Here is a 27,202-nt window from a genome sequence, read left to right as displayed (position 1 = left end):
CTACTGCCTGACCCTTCTTAGTTTATTTTTAGAAACCATTCCTTGAGGTAAGCTTCCCAGGCTCATCTTTGTTCTAAACCCATTAAGATAGCTCAGGAAACTTATAAAAAACTTCCCTAGTGTTCTTTTTGCTTAGGAGGAGAGAACATTATACCAAGGGGTTAAATAAGGTAAAAAAAGAGAAGCTTAAACAGGAATAATTTAAAATGTAAAGGCAATTATTTCTTACACATAAAAATCTAATTTGAGTCAATGAGAAAATTTTAATTCTGATAAAAACAGTCTCATATACAGTTGTTTGGGGCGATAAGAAAAGGCTCAGATTAAAGGATGTAGTATATTCACCAGGGGTGAGTTTTCCATAGTCTTAATACCCCTCCTGGCCTGGCTTCTGAGAACTTCTGTGGACACTGTCCACTGGGGCTGCCACTAGCTGGCCAGGTAGGAGACAAAGGAGCAGCTAGTGGCCCTAACTCTTCATTTGCACCTGTGCAAAAAGCAAAGCTGACTGGGCACATACTCAAATATTACCTGGTATAGACTGACCTTGTTACTCAATCACAAACATCATCTGTATTACAAATGTCTGGCTAAAGACATTGTAAGCAGTGTTCTCCATGTCCCTGGCCCATTAATGATGCTGGCATTTGGGCTGGTGTCCTAGAAGGAGCTTAGATTTGTCCATATCCATTAATGCTTTTCACTGGTTTTAGATAAAATTTCACTTAATAGTGAACCAGCTAGAACTGGACCCTAGATACACTGGTGCCCAGGAATCATTAGATGAAATATTCCTCCTTCTCCCTGTTTTTGGTTGAGTCAGTCTCCATCTGGAGGACGGCACTGGGCTCGCCTTCTGCAGGTTCATAGGTGACATAGCTGCCTTTGTTCTTGTAGAGGTAAAAGAAGATCAAGATCACGACTGAGAGCAGGGTGAGGAAGACCACGGTGATAACAACTTGAAAATGAGAGGGAAGATGTAGAAATGTTTTAGGATTGAGTGTGTCAATAATCTGGGCAACTTAGATGACTCCCTCAATTTTTTTTTTTTTTAATTAGAATGCTGATCTAGTTATCAAGTATCTACTTGTAAATTTGTTTCCCACACAGTTCAACTTCTACACTACATGACAGGGAACTCAGGACACAAAACTTCTGATTTCTGACAAAACTAAAGTCTCTTTTAACTAGTTCCTAGTGATGATTATGATAGAAACAGGAAGGACGGAAACAGGAAATAGCTTATCCCACAACAGGAATTGTTTTCTAAATCCAGTGCCCTCTCTGTAAGTGTCTCTCTGTTCCCACCCATCCTCTTCCTCACATACTGAACAAATCAAGGTTGTCCTCATTCCAACTCACACAGTCTAGTGTCCATGTGCACCTCTTCTATTTGTGGCTACTTTCCAACCTCTCGTTTACTGACAGTGCTTCTAAAAGCAGTGAGTCTGGAGCGTATGTGTATGGAATGAGAGCCTGCATGGGAAAGCGGGCCTGTTAATGGAGTTGGCTTATAATAATGGGATCTTTCCCATGAAGATGAATCCTAATTCATCACACGGGGTTCTAGGCTGTCTCTGGATTGAGATGGTCCCTGATGAGGATGGATTTGGCTCAGCGCCTTTCTTACCTGCAATGAGTGCTGTGCTGGCTTCAGCTTCTGGGGACAGGGCCTCAGTGGGATGCAGAATTGGGGTGGTCATTAGTTCTTCTGGAAAATTGAAAAGTGGAAAAGAAAATGGGGTAAATTTTCCTGTCCTAAGGCATCTTTTTAAACTTCACCACTCCACTTTCTTCCCTATTCTAACATTCAACCCCTTTAGTAAATCTGGGAGTAAAAGCTAGAGAACAGAGGTGAAAGTAACCTTCCTGTATGAAAACCTTTCCTAAGTTCCAGAGTAGATCCTGCAATTTGAAAGGTTCTGAAACAAGGGTTTTTCTACCCTGAAGATTTTCCTCACCTTGTGCTATTGATCAATTATAATTATACATCACAGCTTAAAAACCCTACTCCGTAAGTCATGAACCAGGTGCATGGGAACATTGCAAAAACAGTGGGTCCCAGAATACTTTTTTTTTTTCTAACCTTTTATGAAATCTACTATGCATTGGATAGAAACAAACTGAAAGGGAGGGTGAGATAGAGAGGGAGAGGGAAAAGCAAAAGGGAGAAAGAGATTTGTAGCACTGTTTCACCACGTGTGAAACATTCCCCCTAAAGGTGGGAACCAGGGACTTGAACCTTGGTCCTTGAGCACTGCAACATGTGTGTTCAACCAGGTGTTGCCACTGCCCAACACACACCTTTAAAAGTTTAATTAAATTAATTGACTTATTTAGTGAGAACAGAGCACCGCTCTAGCATATGGGATCTTCTTCTAGCGTTTGCCAGCATATGGCATGATGAGGATCAAACCGGGGCCCCATACATGCAAATCCTGTGCTCTATCCACTTAGCTATTGCCCCAGCTGCCACCAGTCCCTTCTAAGTGTTTACATAGGTTAAAAAGTACCTTAGTTCTTCCCTAGTTAGTATTTTTATGTAAGGGTTTGAAAAGGTAATAATTAAGTAAAGGTTACTGTAGGACAGAAGTATCCTGGGCAAAACAAGTTGGCCAAGACTGAAATCACTCAACAAATAATAATAGCAACACTCACAAGCTGCCAACTCTTTCTCAGGTCTTATGCTAGGTACCCTGGGGACATGGTGAGCAAGACAGACACAGCCCATCTTCACATCACAGATCACAGTTCCTAACAATCACCCAATGACCCTGGCCAAAAAAAAAAAAAAAAAAAAAATCTGGGTACTTAGCCTTTTGTCAGGGGAGATGGATCTTGTCTTCCAGTAACTTCCACAGGAAGTAAGGTTTTAGGGGCCAGGTGGTGGCACACCTGGTTAAGCACACGCATTACAGTGCACAAGGACCCGGGTTTAAGCCACCAGTCCCCACCTGCAGGGGAAAGCTTCACGAGTGGTGAAGCAGGGCTGCAGGTGTCTCTCTGCCTCTGCCTCTCCCTCTTTATCTCCCCTCCCCCTCTCAATTTCTCTCTGCCTCTAATAAGTTAAAAAAAAAAAAAAGGAAGTAGAATTTGAGATGGAAGTTGACTCAGGAGTTAACTAGGCAAAAGAAGTGGGGAGTAAAACTCATTATAAACAGAAAAGTTTGGGTCAAAGCTCCAGACATGAGGACTCAGAGGCCAGTGTGGCTGAAGCCTGTGGTATAAGCACACTAGACACTCACCCATTCCAAGTAAAGTGAAGTCAAGTCAAGGGTGGTGCTCTGATAAGCCTGGGAGCAGTGCTAGGAGGGCTCACTAATATTGCAGGGTCTTTTCACACAGGCCAAGGGCAAGTCTGATGAATCGTCTGGTTCTGCATCAGAGAAAGCAGAGGTGGGCCACGTAAGCACCTTCCTCTCCCAAGATCAGGCCTAATTACTATTTTCTTCTCTTTAAGGATGGTGATACACTCAGGTACTCTGCAGCCTTGGTCAATACTGTATCTCTTGATTCTTTCATTTATTTTCATCTGTTATTTATGAAGGCTATAATAAACTTTGCACAGCTTTATAGTGTGGAGAAAAATGAAAAAAAAAAACAAAAAACAACCAAAATAACCAAATAGGAATTACTATTTAAAATGTCGTTTAAAATGACTTTGTTAATATGCCTAGTGATTAAAAGGGAAGCTGATCTAGGTTTGAATCTTACTCCAGTATGTTTTACTAGGCAACTTAGAATACGAAGCTAAACCCCTCTAGGCCTCACTTCCCTTTCTTCCTACCTATTTGAGAAAAAGAGAATGACCAGAGCATCACTCTGTACACTCTGTCCGGAACTGAAGATGGGCTGTGGTTTCTTGATCTGAGAAACTGTTGGTGGTAGCCTCTAAGAGGACTCCCAGTGATTCCCAGTCATGGTATTGATAGTGTTGTACAAGCCTCTCTGTGGGGGCTGAACGCAGTTCATTTCTTTTTTATTGTCACCAAGGCTATTGCTGGGGCTTGGTGCCTGCATGACAAATCCATTGCTCCCAGTGGCCATTTTTCTTTCTTTCTTTTTTGATAGGATAGAGAAATTCAGAGGGGAGGGAGAGAGACACGCCTGTAGCAGTGCTTCACGACTTGTGAAGCTTCCCCCCTGCAGGTGGGGACTGGGGGCCTGAATCAAGTTCTTGTGCATAGTAGTGTGTGTGCTCTATCAGGTGTGTCACCACTGGGCTCCCTGCCTTTCTTAAACGTTTCAGAACTTAAGAAAAAGGAACAAAGAACCAAGAGGAATAACACCTGTACAAAAGGTTAAATACAGAAGTAAGTTAAGATTCAATTCAACCACTTAACACTTTGCTTTGCATCTGTTAAGTACAAGATGAGCACTGACAGATGCTGGGAAAGCAGCAGCATGTCAACTAGGGACCTGATCATGGAGCTAGGTTTAATGAGTGTTCAGAGAACAGGGGGCTATGACTCCTTAGAAAGAGAATTTGGGAGGGAGAATGATTACTGTTGAGAAAATCTACAGAGGTTTCCAATTATAATAAGTGCTTTAGAAACATAATTATCGATCCTTAATATACTACCCATTTCAAAGCAGGTGTTTTTATTTGCTAATGTGACTCCAGGCTCAGAGAGAACTGAAGTACATGCCTCAGGTTACACATAAAGGAACAGTGGATGAAGCTGAGATCTGAATTCGAGACCACCTGCTCAAAAAAACAAGAAAGATTTGCACTAAACTTAAAATTTTTTTTTTTAAAGTTTCTATTTTATTGGATAGGACAGAGAGAAATTGAGAGAGGAGAGGGAGATAGATAGATAGATAGATAGATAGATAGATATACAGACAGAGAGACCTGCAGACCTACTTCACCACTCATCAAGTGTCCCCTCTGCAGGTGGGAAGTGGGGACTTGAGCACAGGTCCTTGCACATGGCAACGTGTGTGTGCAACTCCCGCATTAACCTTTCATAATATGGTCCTTTGAAACATCAATAGGCAACAGAAGTTTCCAAAGAGTTCAGGATTGTAAAAAAGTTACGATAGGGGGTCAGGCGGTAGCGCAGTGGGTTAAGTGCACGTGGTGCAAAGGGCAAGGACCAGCGTAAGGATCCCGGTTTGAGCCCCTGGCTCCCCACCTGCAGGGGAGTCGCTTCATGGGCGGTGAAGCAGGACTGCAGGTGTCTATCTTTCTCTCCCCCTCTGTCTTCCCCTCCTCTCTCCATTTCTCTCTGTCTTATCCAACAACAAACAAAATCAACAACAACAATAATAACCACAACAAGGCTACAACATGGGCAACAAAAGGGGGAAAAATGGCCTCCAGGAGCAGTGGATTCATGGTGCAGGGACTGAGCCCCAGCAATAACCCTGGAGGCAAAAAAAAAGTTACAGATAAAGATAGAACAAGAAATGATCACAAACAAATTCAGGCTGAGTGGAGAGAGATAAAAAGAGAGAGAGGGTGCTGGGTAGTAGCACATCCAGTTAAGCACACATAGCACTAAGTACAAGGACCTGGGCAAGCATCTGGGTTCGAGCCCACCCACTCCCCATCTGCAGCAGGGTCTCTTCACAAATGGTGAAGCAGGTCTGCACGTGCCTATCTTTTCCCTCCTCTCTGTCCTAACCAACAACAATAACAACAACAGCAACAATAATGAGAAAAAGATGGCCTCCAGGGACAGTGGATTCGTAGTGCCAGCACCAAATCACAGTGATAATCTTGGAGGCCCGAGGGGGGGAGAACCCTGCCACTGTTCCACCATTCATGAAGCTTTCCCTGGTGCTGGTGTTCCTATGTGGTGCTAGGGCTTAAATCCAGGGCTCAACACATGATAAAATGAGTACTGGGGGCCAGGTGGTGAAGTGCCTGGCTGAGTGCACATGTTACAATGCACAAGGGCCCGGGCTCGAGCAGGTCCCCACATGAAGGGGAAAAGCTTCACATGTGGTGAAGCAGGTCTGCAGGTGTCTCTCTGTCTTAATTAAATATATTAAAGTTTTAATCAAGAGATTACATATATGAGAGAGAGAGAGAGACAGACCGACAGAGATGTGGACAAAGACTAGAGCACTGCTTAGTTCTGGCTCATAGTGGTGCTGGAGATTGAACTGGAACCTTTGTTAACTGAAATAAGTCAGTTACAAAAGGATTAATATTTTATGGGCCAACAAAACAGCCCACTGGGATTGTATGTTGCTTTGCCATGCATGTGACCCAGTTTTGAAGCCTAGTCCCCACTGCACTGAAGAAAGATTTAGTGGTCTCTCCTCCATCCCCTTCTCAAATACACACACACACGCATACATATATATAGGCTTAACACATGATAAAATGGGTACTGGGGACCCAGTGGTATATGTATGTACCTGTATACGTATGTATGTGTGTATATATATATTTCCTATGAACCTGGAGGTAGCACAGTGAATAAAGTGATTGGCCCTCAAGCATGAGGTCCTGAGTCCCCAGCATCATATGTGCCAGAGTTTATGCTTATGCTCTGGTTCTCATTCATCCTCTCTCTTTCTCTCCATCCTCATTAATAAATTTAAAAGCATACAGTCATTCACATGAGATATACTGCATAGTAATATTCATAGAGAGAAAGTAGAATTGTGGTATCAAGAGCTGGGAAGTGGGGAGAATAGGAGCTATTATTATTATTACTATTATTTTTCGCCTCCAGGGCTGTTGTTGGAGCTCGTGCCAGCACTACAAATCTACTGCTCCTATGGCCATTTTTTCCATTTTATTGGATAGGACAAAGAGAAATTGAGAGAGGAGAGGAAGATAGGGGAGAAAGACACCTGCAGACCTGCTTCACTGCTTGTGAAACGACCACCCTGCAGGTAGGGAGCTGGGGGCTCAAACTGGGACCCTTGGGTGGGTGAGTTCTTGCAATTAGTACTATGTGTGATTAACCTGGTGTGCTACCACCCAGCCCCTGGAGTTATTGTTTTTTAATATTTATTTATGACAAAGAGCAGAGGAGCAGGGGGTGAGGTGGAGGAGAGGAATGAGAACCCGAACGTCACTGTGGCATATGCCACTCTAGGGGATGGAACGCTTTATCCACTACACTATCTCCCAGGCTGTGGGAGTTACTGCTGAGTGAGTTTCAATTTGGGATGTTGAAAAAGTTTTGGAGATAAGTGGTGGTAGTGGTTGCATAGCACTGAATTATTTAAATTCACTGAACTGTATACTTAAAAATGATAGATTTTGATCTCATATATAATTTTATAAAGATTTTATTTATTTATTCATGAAGATAGAAGGAGAGAGATCCACTGTGCCACCTCCCGGACCATGATCTCATATATAATTTTACCACAATCAAAATAAGCCCTTTTTTCATACAATTTACATTCTGAGAAGAGGAAGAGGAACAATAGACATGGCCTAGACTTTTTTTTTTTTTTAAACCAGAGCACTGCTCAGCTCTGGCTTATTGTGGTGTGGGGGATTGAACCTGGGACTTGAGAGCCTCAGGCATGAAAGTCTCTTTGCATAACCATTATGCTATACCCCCACCCAACAGACATAATAAGTAGGTAAAGGGTACACTATATGTGGTTCTGGAGGTGGTGCAGTAGATAAAGCACTGGATTCTCAACCATGAGGTCTGAGTTCGATCCCAATCAGCACATGTACCAGAGTGATGTCTGGTTCTTTCTCTCCTCCTATCTTTCTCATGAAAAAATTCTAAAATAAATAAAAAGAGTACACTATATTAGATGCCAATCAGTTCTATGTAGAAGAATCAAGGAGAGTTAAGTGGGATGTGGCTGGGAAAGTCCCCAATGAAGGACGTACAGAAGGTGAGTGAGGCAAGCATGCAGAGAGGAACTTTCCAAGCAAAGGGAACAGGAATCCAAGGTAAGGCTAAACATAATATTGAAAAGCACCTGGGTTGTAACAAGCTTGGCATATTACAAGCACAACACAGAGGTCACTTGAAGGGACCAAGAAGGAAAAGTGAGGTTTAAGGGGACTCTATGCCATGGCCACTATAGGTCATGGAAGCACTTAGGAGATATATATCTAGAATGAACCTAGAGCCTCATGCACACGTGATACCTCTGCGTCTCCACGCTTGCCCAATGTGCATTCTATTTTTGTGAGAGAGCAGTAAGACAGAGCAGAAGGCTATCAAAGCAGCACTCCACAATCCAGAGTTCCCTTTGCGCTGTCCTTAGTGTTCCTACCTGGCTCTGGGAATCAAATCTCATATAAAATAACAATGCACATTTAACCCGCTAAGCCACCTCCTGGCCTCTGGATTTATGTTTTAAAGTGGTGTGTTTTTTGCATGATTTTTTAAGTCTTACTTGTTAGAGAGAAATTGGGGGGGGGGGATAGAAAAGGAGAACTGCTTTACTGTTTGTGAAGGTCCTTGCTGCAGGCAGGGGATTGGGGGCTTGAACCCCCATCCTTGCACTGATCCTTGTGCATAGTCATATATGCATTTAACCAGGTGCGCCACCACCTGGTCCCCCACATGAGATCTTTTAAACATGCATATTTTGCTTTAGTAGTTCTGAGGTGAGGCTTGAAATTCCAAAGACTAGACTTTTACAACTCTAGACCACCATGTTGTAAAGAAGCCCAATCTAGACTAATGAAGGAGAAGTCACAAGAAGGGAAACTAAGGCAGCCTAGGTTTAGCCAACAGCCAACTACCAAACATGTGGAGAAAGTTATTTTGGACTTTCCACCATGTTACATCTGCATGAAACAGCACAGGTGAAGTCAGCAGAGGTATGATAGGTCAACTCACTGAATCACATGAGGCAATAAACAGCTATTGTTTGTGATGTGACATACTACAACAGGCAACTGAAACACAAACAGATTTTTGGCTGCAGTGTGAACAGTTGACTGTGAGAAGGTAGGGGCAAGAATGGGAGTGGGTTGTGCTTCATAGAAGTATTCCGCTAACAGGGAAGCTTTTGTTGCACTTTGCATGAAAGCACTGATTGGGTAGCTCAAAGAGGAAGTGACAATTCTGGCCCTAAGAAAGAAAAGGAGTAGGCATGGGCAGAGTTAAGGATGACACCAAGGATGTGAGTCTGAGTAACTGGAGGGAGGGAAGGCATGTGGGAAGGAAGAGCCAGAGTTCAATTTTGGACATGACTGCTTATTAAACATCCAAGTGTAGATGTCAAAACTGGAAGTTTGAGAAGAGATCTGGACTGGAGATTGAAGAAGCCAGCACGGGTCGGGGAGACAGTGCCAGTGAAAGAGCACCAGACTTGCGAGTTGGAAGCCCTTGATTCAATCTCTGGTACCACCACAAGTTCAGTACTGCAGCAAGGCTCGCCACTCTCTCCTATGAAAATAAATAATCTAAAAAAAGTATACTTCCTTAAAAAAGCTTTCTTTCTTTTCTTTTTCTTTTTTTGCCACTAGGGTTTATCATTGGGACTCAGAGCCTGCAAGACTACTACTACTCCTGGAAGCCATTTTCCTTCCTTCCTTCCTTCCTTCCTTCCTTCCTTCCTTCCTTCCTTCCTTCCTTCCTTCCTTCTTTTCCCCCTTAGATAATAGTGGGACATAAAGAGTTAGAGGGGAAGACACACAGAGGTGAGGCCGCTGCAGCACTGCTCTACCCCCTGTGAAGCGTCTCACCTGCAGGTGCTCCCATGTTGTTGCCCAGGGCTGGACCCCAGGTCCTTGCACATGGCAATGTGTGTATTCTACTGGGTGAGGCACCTGCTGGCCCCCAGGTACAGATAAGAGGACCAAAGACTGAGTCCAGAGAGGAAACAGCAAAGGTGACTAAGAGTAGCAGCCCCAGGAGTCGGGCGGTAGTGCAGCGGGTTAAGTGCACATGGCACAAAGCTCAAGGGCTGATGTAAGGATCCCAGTTTGAACCCCAGGCTCCCCACCTGCAGGAGGTTGCTTCGTAAGCAGTGAAGCAGGTCTGCAGGTGTCTATCTTTCTCTCCTCCTCTCCATTTCTCTCTATGACAGCTATGACAACAATAACAACTATAACGAGCACAACAACAAGGGCAACAAAATGGGAAATATAGCCTCCAGGAGCAGTGGATTCATGCAGGCACCGAGCCCCAACAATAACCCTGGAGGCAAAAAAAAAGTAGCAGCCCCCCAAGTCAAGTATGAGAATACCTGATTTTGCGATATGAAGATCATCAATGACCTTAACAAGAGAAGCTTCGGTGAAGTGCTGAGCATAACCCCCTGGTCTAAAGTGGGTTTAGGCCATGGAGCTGGACGGTGATGCACTAGTAGTTCACAGATACAGTGCACAAGAACCCCAGTTCAAGTCCCTAGTCCCCACCTGCAGAAGGGAAGCTTCACAAATGGTGAAGCAGTGCTACAGGTGCCTTTCTTTCTCCCTCCTCCCTCCCAATTTCTCTGTCTCCATCAAAACCAAATAAATTGATTAATAAAAAAATAATTAAAAAATAAAGTATGTTCAGACTGACACGCAGTTCACTTGGATAGTGTGCTGTCTAGGTGTGTGTGCGACCCAGGTGAGAGCCTGGCCCCTGCTGCACTGAAGCAAGCTTGGGTGCTGTGGTCGCTCTCACTTTCTCTCTGCCTTTCTGTATCTAAAAAACAAATCAGTAAAGGGGCCAGGCAGTGACGCACCTGGTTTAGCACTCACAGTACAGCGCACAAGGACCCAGGTTCAAGCCCCTGGCCCCCACCTGCAGGGGAAAAGCTTTATGAGTCATGAAGCAGGACTGCAGGTGTCTCTGTCTCCCTCTCTATCTCCCCTTCCCCTGTCAATTTCTGTCTCTATCCAATAATAAATAAAAATATTAAAATAAATAAATAAAGCGTGTTCAAGGAAAATGTGGAAGGAGAGAAACTAAAGACAGAATAAAGATTCTTTCCTGTAATGGTGAGCAGAAAAAATGAGACCGTAATTGGAGTAGGGAAAGAGTTCAAGTTTTTGCTGTTTTGTTTTTTTTTTGCCTCCAGGGTTATCATTGGGGCTCAGTGGCTCAGTGCTTGCACCACGAATCCACTGTTCCTGGAAGTCATTTCCCCCCCATTTTTATCGTCCTTGTTGTTGTCATTACTGTTATTGTTGTTAGACAGGACAGAGAAATTGAGAGAGAAGAGGAAGACAGAGAAGGGAAGAGAAAGATGGACACCTGCAGACACTTCGCCACTTAGGCAGTGTCTCCCCTAAAGGTGGGAACTGGGGGTTCACACTCGAGTCCTTGGATATGGTAGGTAACAGGTGTGCTTAACTGGGTGTGCCACTGCCCAGCCCCCCTTTCTTTAATAAATTAACTAAATAAATCTTTTAAAGAAATAATCAAAACATTTATTATCCTTATTTATTTATTTATTGGATAGAGTTAGACAGAAATCAAGAGAGAATGGGAAGAGAGGGAGACAGGTAGAGAGGCATCTGCAGCCCTGCTTCACTACTTGCTTATGTGTCTATTGGCTTTGGTTCTCATGATTACTGCAGATGAACAGTGTTTACTGTAGCACTGTTTGCAAATACATATCTGAATGCCCACTGGCAATGGAGTACTTAAAAAATTATAAACCATTTATTCTGGAAAAAAATATATATATATTTGTTTAAAAAAAAAAACTGTGTGGTCCGGGAGGTGGTGCAGTGATAAAGCTTTGGACTCTCAAGCATGAGGTCCTGAGTTCAATCCCTAGCAGCATATGTGCCAGAGTGATGTCTGGTTCTTTTTCTCTCCTTTCTCATAAATAAATAAAATCTTAAAAAAAAACAAACAAAAAAAACTGTGGTAAACACACACACACACACAATCTTAGATCTGCAATTACTGGAACAGGTTATCTAGTTAGATGAAGAAAGAGAGGCAGATAGCATAATGGCTATGCAAAGAGACTTTCATGCCTGAGGCACCAAAGTCCCAGGTTCAATCACCCAAAAAAAGGAGAAGGAGAAGGAGGAGGGGAAGGAGAAGGAAGAAGAAGAAGAGGAAGAAAGTACATTACTAGGATGGTATGTGTAACATTTTCTTGTTGGTTTTTTGCGTCCAGGGTTATCACTGGGGCTTGGTGCCTGAACTACAAATCTACTGCTCTTGGAGGCCATTTTTCCCATTTTTTTGTTGCCCTTGTTGTGCCCTTGTTATTGTTGTCATTGCTGTTGTTGTTGCTGGATAGTACAGAGAGAAATTGAGAGAGGAGGGGAAGACAGAGAGGGGGAGAGAAAGATAGACACCTGCAGACCTGCTTCACCGCTTGTGAGTGACCAGCCCCTGCAGGGCTCAAACTGCGATCCTTATGCCGGTCCTTGCACTTTGTGCCATGCGCACATCATTTGCTTTTTAAGAAGTCAATTAAAATATAAACACATATATATAAAGCACACAAAAGGTCTAGAGGTCTATTCTCTCAAGGGCATGTAATACTTTAATGAACTAACAAACAATAAGAACAAAAAAGGGCTGGGGAGATAGCATAATGGTTATGAGTCTCTTTGCAAATTCCTGGGGTTCAATTTCCTGCACCACCATAAGTCAGAGCTGAGGAGTGCTCTCATAAAAAAAAAAAAAAGCGGGGGCTGGGCAGTAGTGCAGCAGGTTAAGTGCACATGGGGCAAAATGCAACAACTGGCGTAAGGATCCTGGTTTGAGTCCCCAGCTCCCCCACCTGCAGGGGGATCGATTCACAAGCTGTGAGGCAGGTCTGCAGGTGTCTATCTTTCTCTCCTCCTCTCTCAATTTCTCTATGTCCTATCCAACAACAACAGCTGTAACAACAGTAACAATAACAACCACAACAAGGGCAACAAAATGGGAAAAACAGCCTCCAAGAGCAGTGGATTCATAATGCTGGCACTGAGCACCCGTGATAAGCCTGGAGGCAAAAAGAGAGAAAAAAAAAAAAAAGGAAACTAAGTTTAGGAAGCCTAACAGGCTGGAAGTGGGAGATGGTTTTTCAACTCTCTTTTCGTATCTCCTGTGTTCTCATTTAAACAAAGGAATAAAAATGCCCCCTTCTCAGGCTTGGAAAGACTAGGATGGTTTTTCTTTCAGATGGGAGGCAGGGGTAGAGAACCATTAAGGTTTATAACTCCATCCAAATCCTGACTAGCCACAAATGACCTTCCATAGCTGTTTTGTTCACCACCCCCCTTTTTTTTAACCCAGATCCTGGTTGGTTTCTTTGTAACCCTTGTTTCCAGGCTGAATCTCTTATCCCTGAGGCATCAGATCCTTTGCCACCTGAGCCTGCCAACCTACTTATTTGCTCTAGACATGCCCAACAACGGACGGCTCCCCAATTCTCCTTTCCACGGGAGCCTGTCCTGGAATTCTCCTCCCTTTCTCCTTCCTCCTCTTTCATGTTTCTGACCAGGGAGGTGGAGTGAGACCTTAAAAGAAGTATACCATGAGACAGAATAAACACAGACTTTAAAGTCAATTGTGCCTGTCATTATTCATCACATGACCTTGGGAAGATTTCTTAATCTCTGAAAATCTTTTATCTTCCTGGAGGTTCAAACTCAGGTCCTTGCATATATATGCCCAGCCCTCTCTCTATTTCTTTCTTTCTTTCTTTTTAATTTTTAAATATTTATTTACTTATTTTCCCTTTTGTTGCCCTTGTTGTTTTTCATTGGTGTTGTAGTTGTTGTTGTTATTGATATCATCGTTGTTAGATAGGACAGTGAGAAATGGAGAGAGGAGGGGAAGACAGAGGGGGAGAGAAAGACAGACACCTGCAGACCTGCTTCACCGCCTGTGAAGCGACTCCCCTTCAGGTAGGGGGCTGGGGGCTTGAACCGGGATCCTTATGCTGGTTCTTGTGCTTTGCGCCATGTGCGCTTAACCCGCTGCACTACCGCCTGACTCCCCCCCCTTTCTTTAATAAATTAACTAAATACATCTTTTTTTAAGAAATAATTAAAAATGGAAACAGTAGTGACACCTGAAAATAATTATCTTTATTTATTTATTGGATAGTTAGCCAGAAATCAAGAGGGAACAGGAGGAGAGGGAGAGAGACAGAGAGACATCTGCAGCCCTGCTTCATCATTTGCTTATGTGTCTATTGGGTTTGGTTCTCATGAATTTTACGATAGATAAAACCTCAGTTTCTGCTTCTGCAAAATAAGAATAAAGTCTGCTCACAAGACTATGGGAAGGAATAAGGAAGGTGAAAAGTGCTGAGGGCCTAATCCAGACTGAAGACAAACAAGGAGGAAGTCAGTGTAATACTAATATTTTATTTTATTCTCTCTCTCTTTTCAAGATGTACTAGTGAGAAGAAGAGGGAGAGGGAAAGAGAGACAATATCAGAGCATTACTCTGGCATATGTAATGCTGGCGATCAAACTAGGGACCTCATTCTTCAAAGAACAATGTTTTAAACACAGAACCACCTCCCTGGCAGCTATTTAATTTTTTTATACCTATGTAGTTATAAGATACAGCTACCCATACATACACACACACACACACACACACACACACACACACACACACACACACACAGCAATCCCATAATAGCAAATGTTCTAAGGGCCATGAAAGCCAGTGTGGCCTTCACTTTCCACATTCCCAAGTGATATCCTGTATGAATTTTTAAAAATTTATTACTTTATTTATAAAAAGGAAACTGACAAAACCATAGGATAAGAGGGGTACAACACCACACAATTCCCATCACCAGAACTCCCTATCCCATCCCCTCCCTTGATAGCTTTCCTATTCTTTTACCCTCTGGGAGTATGGACCTAAGGTCACTGTGGGATGCAGAAGGTGGAAGGTCCCTGCTGAACATGGGTGTTGACTGTATGAATTTTTTACAGAAAGACTGGGGGAAAGAGATGTTGGGAGTATAGCTAGAGAGGTGGGGCAGGGTGGGGGTGGAAATACAAAATGAGGGTATAAGATTTGACTATCAATTATCCTTTCTTTCTTTCTTTCTTTCTTTCTTTCTTTCTTTCTTTCTTTCTTTCTTTCTTTCTTTCTTTTAATGAGAGGTATAGAGAGAGGGAAGAGAGACCAGAGCTCTGCTCAGCTCTGGCTTATGGTGGTGCGGGGGACTGAACCTGGGACCTTGGGGCCTCGGGCATGAGAGTCTCTTTGCATAACCATTATGCTGTCTCCCCAGCCCAATTATCCTATTTTTCAAAGTACTTGTCTGAGGCTTCTATTCTTTCTCTATTTCTGTCTTTGAACTTACACTTGGTTGGGACCAGTGGGAAGGGAGGGGACTGTGTGTGCTCTAAATTACCACCTCACTCTTATCACTCACTGGATGAAGTCGGTAAGTGCACACTCAAAACAAGTCAATTAAAAGCAATGGAGGGGGCAGGTGGTGGCTCACTTGGTTAAGTGCACATATTACAGAGCCAAGGACTGAGGCCCTGGTGCCCACCTACAAAGGGAAAGCTTTAAGAGTGATGAAGCAGGGCTGCAGGTGGCTTTCTGTCTCTGTCCTTCTCTATCTACACCTACTCTCTCAATTTCTGTCTGTCCCTATCTAATAATAAATAAATAAAAATGTTTTTAAAGTGATTTAAAAAAAAATGGAGGGAGGGGCCAGGCAGTGGTGCACCTGGTAGAGCACACACATTACAATGCCTAAAGACCTGGTTCACCCATAGAACCTTGTCCTCAACTTGGATCAACAATGGTAGAGAATGTTCCATCCTCCAAAGGGAGGATGGACAACATACTGTATGTTACAACTGAGGAAGATGGGTCCTGATATTGGGGCAGCTTGGAACATTCCTACTCATGACCACAGAATGTGAGCTCAGATCTACAGGGGTGCAGAGGTCACATAGGCTCCTAAGCTGAATATGGGCCCCAGATCACATCAAATCAATAGGGGTTACACTCAACACTTATACCCCTTTCCTCTATTAGGGAGCTACTCTCTTCCTTGATCCAGCTTTCTGGTCCTTTTTCCAGCCATGACATCATCTCCCCAGACAATAACTTGGATCCACCTGACTATCAGATTTCAGGCTCAGGGGAAAAAAGAAAGAAAAAAAAAAAAAAAAAAACCCAAAAACTAGTCTAGCCACAGGCCCTTTGGAATATAACTAAAATATGCTACTAGCTATCTAGAAATGGAGGAACCCCCAACTCTTCATCTGCACTATTCCAGCCTTTAGGTCCATGATTGGTCAACAATTTGTTTGGCTTTTTATGTTAACTCTCTTTTCAGCCACCAGGTTCCAGGTGCTAGCACGATGCCGACCACACTTCCCTGGACAGACAATTCCACCAATGTGTCTTGGAGCCCCGCTTCCCCAGTGCCCTTCCCCACTAGGGAAAGAGAAAGACAGGCTGAGACTATGGATCAACCTGTTAACGCCCATGTTCAGCAGGGAAGCAGTTACAGAAGCCAGACCTTCCACCTTCTGTACCCCACCATTACCTTGGGTCCATACTCCCAGAGGGTTAAAGAATAGGAAAGCTGACTAAGAAGATCTGAAAGGGAAACTAAAAGCAGGACCTGATCAAATTGTAAGTAGGGCACCAAAGTAAAAACCCAGTGGTGAGGGGTAGGCATGTAGCTTCCTGGGCCAGTGGGGGGTGGGAGTGGGCGGGAGGGATGGGTCACAGTCCTTTGGTGGTGGGAATGGTGTTTATGTACACTCCTAGCAAAATGTAGACATATAAATCAGTAGTTAATTAATATGAGAGAGGGAAATCAATTGTATGTCTCAAAGTTTCTCAAAAGACAAACTGAATCTTTTTAATATATAGGCTATGTATTTGATATGCGGACTCTCTCAAAAGCCTAGACCAAGTAGATTAGAAGCTTCCAATAGCACAGCTATATACAAGATACTGGGTACTGTCCAGCAAACCATAACAAAGGGACTTTTCAAAGTTAACCCAATTAACAAATAATGTGATGATAATATTAACTATTGATTGTCTTTTTGAACCCTAAGACAGCAGGAACCTCACATCTTCACTATAGAGCCCCTACTTCCCCCAGTCCTGGAACCCTTGGATAGGGCCCACTTTCCCGTATGCATCTCCCAATCCAAACCAAATAACATTGCATCTGCCGATCACAACCTAACCAAAGCAACGATTGCTACCTCAACATGCTTCACCTCAGAATGTATCCAGAGACTTCACGTGTGGAATGACAACCCTTCAGCTTCATTACTCGGGTGAGACCTTTCCTTTAATAGTACACTCTAATTTCATCTCAGGTAGTTCACTTTCTAACAAAGTCCCATAACCTAGATATACACCAGTTTCTGTGAGAGAGAGCTTATGTACACACGTATCCATAAACTACTGCAAAATATATACCTGAAAGCAGGACTGCACTAGAGTTTGCAGTGAGTACCTCCCTAACACTTCCTCTCCACTATTCCAAGCTTGGGATCCATGATTGCTCAACAAATTGTTTGGCTTCATATGTTAACTCTCTTTTCAATCACCAGGTTCCAGATGCCACCAGGATGCTGGCTAGGCTTCCCTGGATTGAAGACCCCACCAATGTGTCCTGGAGCTCTGCTTCCCCAGAGTCACACCCTACTAGGGAAAGAGAGAGGCAGACTGGGGGTATGGACCGACCAGTCAACGCCCATGTTCAGCGGGGAAGCAATTACAGAAGCCAGACCTTCTACCTTCTGCAACCCTCAACGACCCTGGGTCCATGCTCCCAGAGGGCTAGAGAATGGGAAAGCTACCATGGGAGGGGGTGGGTTATGGGGATTGGGTGTTGGGAATTGTGTGGAGTTGTACCCCTCCTACCTTATGCTTTTGTTCACTAATCCTTTCTTAAATAAAAAATTAAAAAAAAAAAAAAAAAAAAGAATAGGAAAGCTATCAGGGGAAGGGATGGGATACGGAGTTCTGGAAGTGGGAATTGTGTGGCATTTTACCCCTCTTATCCTATGGTCTAGTCAATGTTTCCTTTTTATACATTAAAAATAATAATAAAAAAAAGACCTGGGTTCAAGCCCCTGGTCTCCACTTAACAAGGGGGAAGCTTCACAAGCAGTGAAACAGTGCTGCAGGTATCTCTCTCTCTCTCCCTCCTATCTCCTTATTCCCTTTCAGTTTCCTTGTCTCTATCCAAAATAAAAATAAGTGAATAAAATACCACAGAAGAAGAGGAAAGATAGCATAATAGCATAAGATGCAAAAAGACTGATGCCTGAGGCTCTAAGGTGAGAGGTCTACTATAAACCAGTGTTGAGCAATGTTGGGGGGGGGGCAGTAAGGTGGTCCAGGAGGTGGTGCAGTGAATAAAGTATTGGACTCTCAAGCATGAGGTCTTGAGTTCGATCCCCAGCAGCACATGTACCAGAGTGATGTCTGGTTATTTTTCTATCTTTCTCATAAATAAAGAAATACAATCTTAAAAATAAAAGGGCTTTAAGAATTTGAAAGTAAAATGGAGCCATTGCTGTTGAAAACAATATGACAGTTCCTAGCAATTCAACATAAAATTATCACACAATTTAGCAGTTACACTTCTGAATATATTCTAAAAAGAAATGGGAGGAAGGGGCTTAGAGATCTTCTGCACACCCATGTTTATAGCAGTATCATTCACAACAGTGAGAAGATGAACACAATCTAAGCATCTGTTGATGGGTGAGTTGCTTCACCGCTTGTGAAGCAATTCCCCAGCTCCCCACCTGCAGGGGAGTCACTTCACAAGCGGTGTAGCAGGTCTGCAGGTGTCTGTCTTTCTCTCCCTGTCTCTGTCTTCCCCATCTCTCTCCATTTCTCTCTGTCTTATCCAACAATGACAACAACAGTAATAACTACAATAATGAAACAAGGGCAACAAAAGAGAATAAATAAATAAAAGAAGTTAGTTTGGGAAGATGAGCACACCTAAGGAAATAAAAAAACTTCTGATGTTGGAACATATAACCAGAGGAATGGAATTAGACAGCAGGAGTAATTAAGGAAAAGATGGATTTCTAGGAAGCACTCAATAACAACCATGCTAGTGCTTACTAAAGGCACTGGGCTAGGTAGGCATCTTATAGGAGCTATAACTCATTTGATCCTTACAAAAACCTTCATGAGATACTATGAGGAAACTGAAGCTTGGAGGTGAGTTTACTCAAGGTCACAACTTCGGGGGGCAAGGAAGGTATCAGGGTCTCAAACTCACCGTGCATGCCTTCAACCACTTAGCTACACCTCCCATCAAGAGGTTGCAAGTTGTTTGTCGTCATTTCTAGAACTTTACAGTTCTGGGATTTTTCAGTACAGAGAGAGAGAGGGAGAGAGAGGTTACAGCACCAAGCTTCCCACATTGCTATGGGAGCCAGGCTGGAACCTGGGTTGCACAAATAGCAAAGCCAAGCACTATCCAAGTGAGCTATTTTGCAGGTCACAAATTTAAAGTGTTAGTGCCAGGAACTGTCCCAAGTCCACAGACTTCAGACTCAAAGGGCACCAAAGCACACTCTATCTAGCTGCCTTCTGTGTCCTCCTAAGGCTCTTTGGTGTGAAGAGGCAGAGGTGAGTCCTCCGTCTGGATAATTCCATGAGTGCCCCGGGCTGGGGGTGTTGAGCAAATTCTCTGCCTTTTGGATTAGGAAAGGTCTTCACTTACCTCCGGGAGAAGGTGTGGTTGAGAGGTTGGACATTGCCGCCAGAGGATGAGCACCTCAAGAGAGGAGCAGATCTGTAGGAAGAGAGATGAAGGATACAAGAACGAGGTGGCTGGGCTTCTACCAGGGCCTGGAATGGCTGGGGGGAAAAAAAATCACAGGGGAGTCTTGGTGCCTGGTTTCCCTGGATCCCTTCCCTTCTCCATTCTGCCCCCGACCCAGTCCTGGAGAAGCTTGTCCTAAAGTCTTTGAGGTTCCCTGAGCATCTCCTCTGGATTCAGGTACCAACAGAGTTCCGTGTGACCATTTATTTCTACCTGAGATCTTTTTGTTTTACTGGCTCAACCATATTCACCCAAAGGATTCTCAAGGCCACCCGTCCTTCCCCGGCCCGGCGCTGGGCTGAGCGTCCGAGAGGTGGCAGCAGAGAGGCGGGGCGGCAGCACCCCCCCGTCCAACCCGGGGGGCGTCGGGGTACATGGTCTGGGGGTCGGCTGGTGGAGTCGGGCCAAAGGAATGGAAACTGAAAGGTTTCCGCCCCTTTGGGGCCGCCTCTGCCCGTCTGGGATGGACGTGCTGCCCTCGGTTCTGGCCTCATTGTCCACCGCGCCTCCTGTCCGAGCCCCGGACTCGCGAGCCCCGGAGACCCCCCACAGCTAGTCGTACGCGGGGGTCCCGAGGCCGCGCGCCCCCCGCCCCCGCCCCGCCTCCGCCCCCCGCGTTACCAGCGCCCGGAGGGGCGTCCCCGCGCCGGCTCCTGGCAGCCACGACGGCCGGGCTCGCCGCTCTCGGTTTCGGTTCCCGCTGCGGCTGCGGGGCCCCGAGCGGAGTGTGGGAGCCTGGCGCGTCCGGCCCTCCCCCTTCCCCGCCCGGCCGCCGCGCTCACCTTTCCAGTCGGACGGGCCGCCCGCGGGCTCGGGGCTCGGAGCTCGCGGTCCCGGGGAGCCGGCGGGGCGGGGCGGGGCGGGGCGCGCACCCGAGGCCCCCGGACCCCGAGCTGGAGGAAGCGGCCGGGAGGCGTGCGGAGCGGGGAGCGGGCGGCGGGCGGGTGGGGGTGGGGCGGGGGGCCGCCGACTGGGTGGGACAGGAAAAGCGGAGAGAAACCGCCCTCTGCAGGTTCCCTCGGCCAGTCGGCCGGCGCTCCCTCGGGAGGAAAGGCCGCCTTTCCTCCTGCACCGTCGCTCTACTCCTGCCGCAGCGGCTTCCTCCCTTGCCCGCAGGCTCCAGAGGGCATGGCATCTGCGGCCCTCGGGGGGCATCCGCTCCCCCCCAATATACACACACTCCCGGGTTGACGTTATATGAGTTTTCAGCAAATCTGGGAAGTGACATCTACTTGGGTTTGCATATGACTTATGCAAATAGGTCCAGAAGTTTGGAAGCTAAACTTAGTTGACTGGCCCAGCCAGAGAGAGGGAGCCCGGTCCAGATCTTGCTTTGTAGTGAGTTACTCGAAGCGGTGGAGTGTGGAAGGTAAGAGCACCATGGACTTTGGATACAAACAGTCCCAGCCCCGCTGCTTTGTCAGCCGTGCCTTTGGGCAGATGATTTCACGGGATGTAAAATGATCGTGCTTGTGAAGTCATTTCATAGCCAGGGTCTTAGCACGTGGCTAGCACAAGTGCCACATTTCAGCCACCTCTTGACTCCTCTGTGGCAGGAAATGTTTCCTCCAAAGTGAACAACTCGGTGACGCTGGGTGAGCGGTATACACACAGGCTCTGGAATCTGTTCTGCCGTGTCACCTTGACCTTGTTACTTTTGCTTTTACCTGGGGCAATGCCTGTTACACAGAGTTGCTGTGAAGAATGTGTTAATATTTCCAAAACAAATGTGTGAATACATGGAAAATGTTAGAACCTTGTCTAAGCATATAATAGTGATCAACAAATGCTAGCTATTGCTAGCTTGGTTTTCTACTTAGAACACACCTGAAGTCTATGCTTCTTATTTTTGTGAGTTCTCTAGGATTGGAAATTAGTGTTTAGATTGGTTGATAAGTATCGTATATGTGCATGTGGGGAATAAAGACTGAAAGAGAAAAATCTCAGCATAGTATGGGGGGGGGAAGCAAAAACAAACAAAATAGGCAGGGGTAGTTAGTTATCTTCATTCCTAAAATGTCATTTGCTTGGTTAAAAACAAACCTAAAATCAGACCTACATATTTTTTCCCCACCTTATTTTGGGAGAAATGAAGAGTCACTACAGACAGCACCAGAGCTTTCCCTGTGCCATGGTGCTTCCATGTGATGCTGGGCCTTGAACCTGAGTTTTCTGAGTAGCAAGGCATATAACTCACCCTCTATATAGCCCTTGGCCCCTAGATGTGCTTTTAAAGGCATAGCAGGTGAGGCTAGTTAGTGATGAAGCTGGCTGAGTGCACATGTTATCATGCTCAAGGACTTGGATTCAAACCACACTCCCCACCTTCAGGTGAGAAGCCTCACAAGAATCTGTCAGTGTCTCCCTTTCTTGCATTACACCATATTCCATTATGTATTGAAGATTGTTAGGACTATAGACTCTCACAGTCCACCCAGACCAACTGACTCTCTACTGATCTACTGTGTTACTTTCACAATGAAATGTGATGGCTAATAGCCTTTTACAAGCATCTTTTTCTCTTTAGCATGTAAAAGGAAATAATATTTATACAGGTGATAAATGAAGCATGTAGTTGTGGTAAGCTACCACCCCACTATTCTCCAAGGGTTATTTAAATCTCAGAAACAGGAGCTGGGAGATAGCTCACTTTATTGTGGTGGAGTGCACACTTTATCAAGTGAAAGGACCCAGGTTTGAGCCACTGTCACCACATGGGAGCACATGCACAGGGACATAGTATAAGAGATAGTCATCTCAACCCAAGTTCATTGGCTTTCAGCTCTTTCTTGTGTTGCTGCTGAAATGCCATCTTGTAAGTTTTAGCCTTTTCTCTGGACTTTACCATTTTGTAAACTAGGGTAAACAAATTGGTTTCTAGCTAGGACTATCTGTTCAATATAAACACATTGACCCTGAAACCACCAGGAGGGCTATATGCAAGTGAATGTCAAACTTTACAATAGAATAAAAATTTCAACTCTAGTTGTGTCTCTGTTGGAAAAATTACCCTAGGTGCTTTCTCTCCCACCTGACAGTGATCTCCTAGAATGTTCTCTCTGGTACACTCCTCCAAAAGAATCAGTGACCTGAGACAAGGTTCAAGAAAAGTCCTACAGAGAAAAAGCTTGAACTGGTTTCTGCCAGAGGAATGTGGGAGAGGCATTCTGAGCAGATAATAGAGGGTTAGGTACAGATAGGGATCTCTGTTAACAACATTCATTCCCAGTGATGCATTGGATCGACCTTCCCGTGGTGCATCTCGTGAGTACCCATTCATTGGGGAAACTGACGATCCTTCCTAGCCGACTGAATCCACATGGATCCCAGTCACTTTCAAAGCCAGCAACAAGCAGCTCCTGCCAGCTTTCAAGCTGTTGGTCCTGCTCTTCGAGTCCTCCAACTTAATGTTGAGGGGCTGTCCTTTGCCAAACGCATTCTTATTGGTCAATTGGCGATTCAGCATCAGGCAGATGTTATCTGCCTACAAGAAACACATATAGCAGTTGATGAAGCTGCTCGATTCACCATCAGTGGATTCGATTTAATATGCTATAATCTCCATCCTAAACATGGCTGAGCCATCTACGCCAAATCGTGTCTTGCGGTCGTTTACCATACGGCCTCTTCGACCTTCTACGACTCCATTACTATTGGAACTATTCAGCTCGTCAACGTATATATAAGCCTCCCAGTGCCTCATGGGATAACGAGGTCCTGCCTAGCCCGAATCACCCAGCTGTTTACGTTGGAGACTTTAATAGTCATCACCAAGACTGGGGATATTCCTCCACTCGTGCTGACGGCTCTATCTTAGCCAACTGGGCTTCAGCGAATGACCTCTCCCTATTATATGATCCCAAACAGCCAGGCTCTTTTCACAGTGCTAGATGGAATAAAGACTCGTCACCCGACCTGTGCTGGATTAGCACAGTCAACGGCCAAGCCTTTCCCGCTACGAGACAAGTTCTCAAGATCTTCCCGCACAGTCATCACTGCCCAGCTATCATCCACATTGGTCTCCAGCTCCCACTGATTCTGTGCTCGGAGAAACTAAGATGGAACTTTCGGGAAGCAAACTGGCATCTGTTCAGTGATCTTACCAACAAATCTATTCCTGCAATTCCAATTAACTCTATCCCCTCTGAAGATTCCTACAGGCGCTTCCGCCAAGCCATCTTCAAAGCAGCTTCCCAAGCCATTCCTTGTGGGAGACGTGCTAACTATACGCCTTGTCTTGATGCTGAATGCGAGCAACTACTAAAGCAGTATGATGAGTCGGGCGACCCAGATGTGGCTGACCATCTCATTGCCTCCCTGGATGCAGCACGCCAAGCCCGCTGGCAACAACTCACGGAAAGTCTGAACTTCACCCACTCAAGTAGGAAGGCCTGGAAGCTTCTTCATAGTCTGGGTGCCGGTAGCCAACCCCCTCCCGTCTCCCATCTTCCCGTATCTCCAAACTCAGTGGCCAGTCACCTAACTCAAGTTGGACGTGCTAGGATCAACCCAGTCTGGAAAAGAGAAATTTCCCATGAGTGGTCATCCCACTTCCGGTTATCTTGTCCATCTCCAAAAATCTCTCCCTTTACACTGTCTGAACTGGAAGACGCTTTGAAGAGGGTTAAACCGGGAACAGCTGCTGGCTATGATAACATCACCCCAGAACTCATTCTTAACCTGGGCCCCGCGGCAAAGAAGTGGCTCGCTTCATTCCTGTCCCACATCTTGGAATCTGAGTCTATGCCCAAAGTTTGGCGTCGTGCGAAGATTATAGCGGTTTTGAAACCAAAGAAAGACCCAACACTGGCCACCAGCTATAGACCAATTTCTCTCCTCTCCGTGTGTTACAAACTCCTTGAGAGGCTGCTTCTGTCACGTATTTCTCATCTTACAGAGAAATTCCTATCACCCGCCCAAGCTGGTTTCCGCCCAGGAAGATCTACCTGCGAACAAGCCCTGGCCCTCTCAACTTACATTGAAAATGGATTCCAGAAGAATTTAAAGACGGGTGCTGTCTTTGTTGATCTCACAGCAGCCTATGACACGGTCTGGCACCGTGGTCTCCTAGTCAAGATCTCAAGATGCCTGTCTCCATGGGTGGCCAACACTATATCGTAAAACAGAAGTTTCCAGGTACATCTGGGTAACAAGTCTAGCAGATGGAGACTTGTCTCAAGTGGCCTCCCCCAGGGCTCTGTTCTGGCTCCTACGCTATTTAATATTTACATCAATGACCTCCCAGAAACTTCTTCAAGGAAGTTCATCTACGCCGATGACATCTGCTGTGCAACTCAGGCATCCAAGTTCGACATCCTCGAGGAAACACTCATGAAAGACATGTCTCTGATATCTGATTACTGTAAAAAATGGCGACTAATCCCTAGCACTGCAAAAACGGTATCATCTGTTTTCCATCTACACCATGCCTCGGCCTCGCAAGAGCTTAATGTGCAGCTTGGCGGTACGAGAATCCGGCATGAAGCCCAGCCAGTCTATCTTGGCCTTACTCTTGATTGCACTCTGTCATTTCACAAACATCTCATAAAAACTGCAGCAAAGGTGGGCGCGAGAAATAACATCATTGCAAGACTGGCCAGCTCCTCATGGGGCACGAGCGCTTCCACACTACGATCATCATCTCTGGCATTATGCTATTCCACTGCAGAATACTGTGCCCCAGTATGGTTCCATGTCCACTTGGTCAATTCCAAATTATATTCCTCCATGAGGATAATTTCTGGAACCATCCGTTCCACCCCGGTTCCATGGCTGCCAGTTCTTAGCAACATCGCCCCGCCAGATATTCATCGGGATGCGGCATCATCTAAGTTCATTTCCCACGTCTACGCTCGACTGGACCTGCCAATATACGCGGATATCTTTGCCCACCCTGTTCAACGCTTGACGTCTCGTCATCCAATCTGGTCCCCTACGCCTACACTGAACTTCTCTGTTCCAGACTCTTGGAAACAGAGTTGGCAGTCAGCTGAGGTAAAGAACAAACACCTCATCACAGACCCCTGCAAGCATCAACCCGGCTTTGACCTAGCACGTTATGATTGGGCCCTCCTCAATCGCTATCGAACAGGCCATGGCTGGTGCGCCGCTATGTTCCATCGCTGGGGAGCCAGAGACGACCTGAACTGCCCCTGCGGCTACAGACTATGACCCACATAGTCAACGACTGCCACCTCTCCAGATTCAAAGGAGGTCTCGAAACTTTACATCAGGCTCAACCTGATGCTGTTGACTGGCTACGGAAGAAGGGCAAACACTAGAAGAAGAATTCCCAGTGATATTCCCAGCAGTGACTCTGAATGCCTTATATCCAATGCTTATATGGGACACCTAGTAAACTCACTGTATGTAATGTAAGCAACGTGTTAAGTTTTGCTATATGTACACACTCATTAAAATATCACAGTAAAAATTATGAACATTTTTATTACCCAAAAGTTTCTTCCTGCCTCTTCATCATCCCAACCACCACCAGTCATTGTAGATACTGTCTTTTCTCAAAAATGGACTCATTCTTTCTGAATTTTGGTCCATACTCCCCTCCCTGAGGGGAAGAAATGTTAGGGGAAGAAGACTGACTAGAAGGCTCTGAAACTCAGCTTCATCAGGACCCAAGATAGAGAAGAGGAAAAAAAGGGAAGACATTTGGAAGTAGTAATAGGTGTAGGTGTGACCTAGAAAGGAAAAGAAGGCAGGGCCATAGAAAAGTGTGCAAGAATATGAATATATATATGTGTGTGTGTGTGTGTGTGTTAATAGTTATAGAAATAATAGTCAACCTGTATCTGTGACCTGGGAGAACCACTGGTTTCCAATGGAGGGAATGGGGTCACAGAACTCTGGGGTGGGAATGGTGTGGAATTATACCCCTGCTATCTTATAATTTTGTAAATCAATATTCAATTACTAATAAGTAAAATAGTGACAAAAGGTGGTCTTCCAGTGACAGCTTCCTGGAGCGGCAATCTAACCTTTCTGCTGTCGACAACATGAGCTGGTTCTTGCCTTGAAGTCTGGTGGGTCGGCTCCATGAGCTGCCTTGTCTAATATTAATCTAACATATTTAACATATCCTTGTTTCATTGTATCAGATTAGTTTTTCAGCTAGAGAATCCACATATAGTGCCTTCTCTTTATAATAATCATTTCAGGGAAGGGTACCACCGAGGCCTTATCTCTCATGACCAACCCAGATTGTTCCTTAAAACTTGTCTTCATTGGGGGTCAGGCGGTAGCGCAGCGAGTTAAGCGCACATGGCGCAAGCACAAGGACCAGCTTAAGGATCCCAGTTCGAGCCCCTGACTCCCCACCTGCAAAGGGGTCGGTTCACAAGTGGTGAAGCAGGTCTGCAGGTGTCTATCTTTCTCTCCCCCTCTGTCTTCCTGTACTCTCTCGATTTCTCTGTCCTATCCAACAACAATATCAATGACAACAATAATAATAATCACAACAACGATAAAGTAAAAAGGGCAACAAAAGGGAAGGAAGTGGCCTCCAGGAGCAGTGGATTCGTGGTGCAGGCACCGA

The 27,202-nt window shown here is 45.2% G+C and overlaps 1 protein-coding gene across 6 annotated transcripts; it reads right to left on the bottom strand.

Annotated features, from left to right (window-relative positions):
• Window positions 1-240: 240 nt before the first annotated feature.
• Window positions 241-20,998, bottom strand: SMAGP (small cell adhesion glycoprotein). Of its 6 annotated transcripts, none has more exons than XM_060195339.1 (4): window positions 20,436-20,885; window positions 19,552-19,623; window positions 1,631-1,711; window positions 241-958 (listed from the first exon to the last, which is right to left on the bottom strand). In XM_060195339.1, the coding sequence occupies exons 2-4, from the start codon at window positions 19,583-19,585 to the stop codon at window positions 780-782; spliced, it is 294 nt and encodes a 97-aa protein (XP_060051322.1). In that variant the 5' UTR covers window positions 19,586-19,623; window positions 20,436-20,885; the 3' UTR covers window positions 241-779. The 6 variants fall into 6 exon arrangements, 5 of the variants coding, with proteins under 5 accessions (XP_060051322.1, XP_060051320.1, XP_007537759.2 ...); XM_060195337.1 differs by having other exon boundaries at window positions 19,552-19,688; window positions 20,436-20,853; XM_007537697.3 differs by lacking the exon at window positions 20,436-20,885 and adding an exon at window positions 20,275-20,429 and having other exon boundaries at window positions 19,552-19,688.
• Window positions 20,999-27,202: the final 6,204 nt, after the last annotated feature.

The sequence above is a fragment of the Erinaceus europaeus genome, chromosome 7 (assembly GCF_950295315.1).
Source record: "Erinaceus europaeus chromosome 7, mEriEur2.1, whole genome shotgun sequence".
Taxonomy (NCBI): Eukaryota; Metazoa; Chordata; class Mammalia; order Eulipotyphla; family Erinaceidae; genus Erinaceus; species Erinaceus europaeus.
Note: the sequence above shows the minus strand (reverse complement) of the source record. Positions and strands in the feature narration are given on the sequence as shown.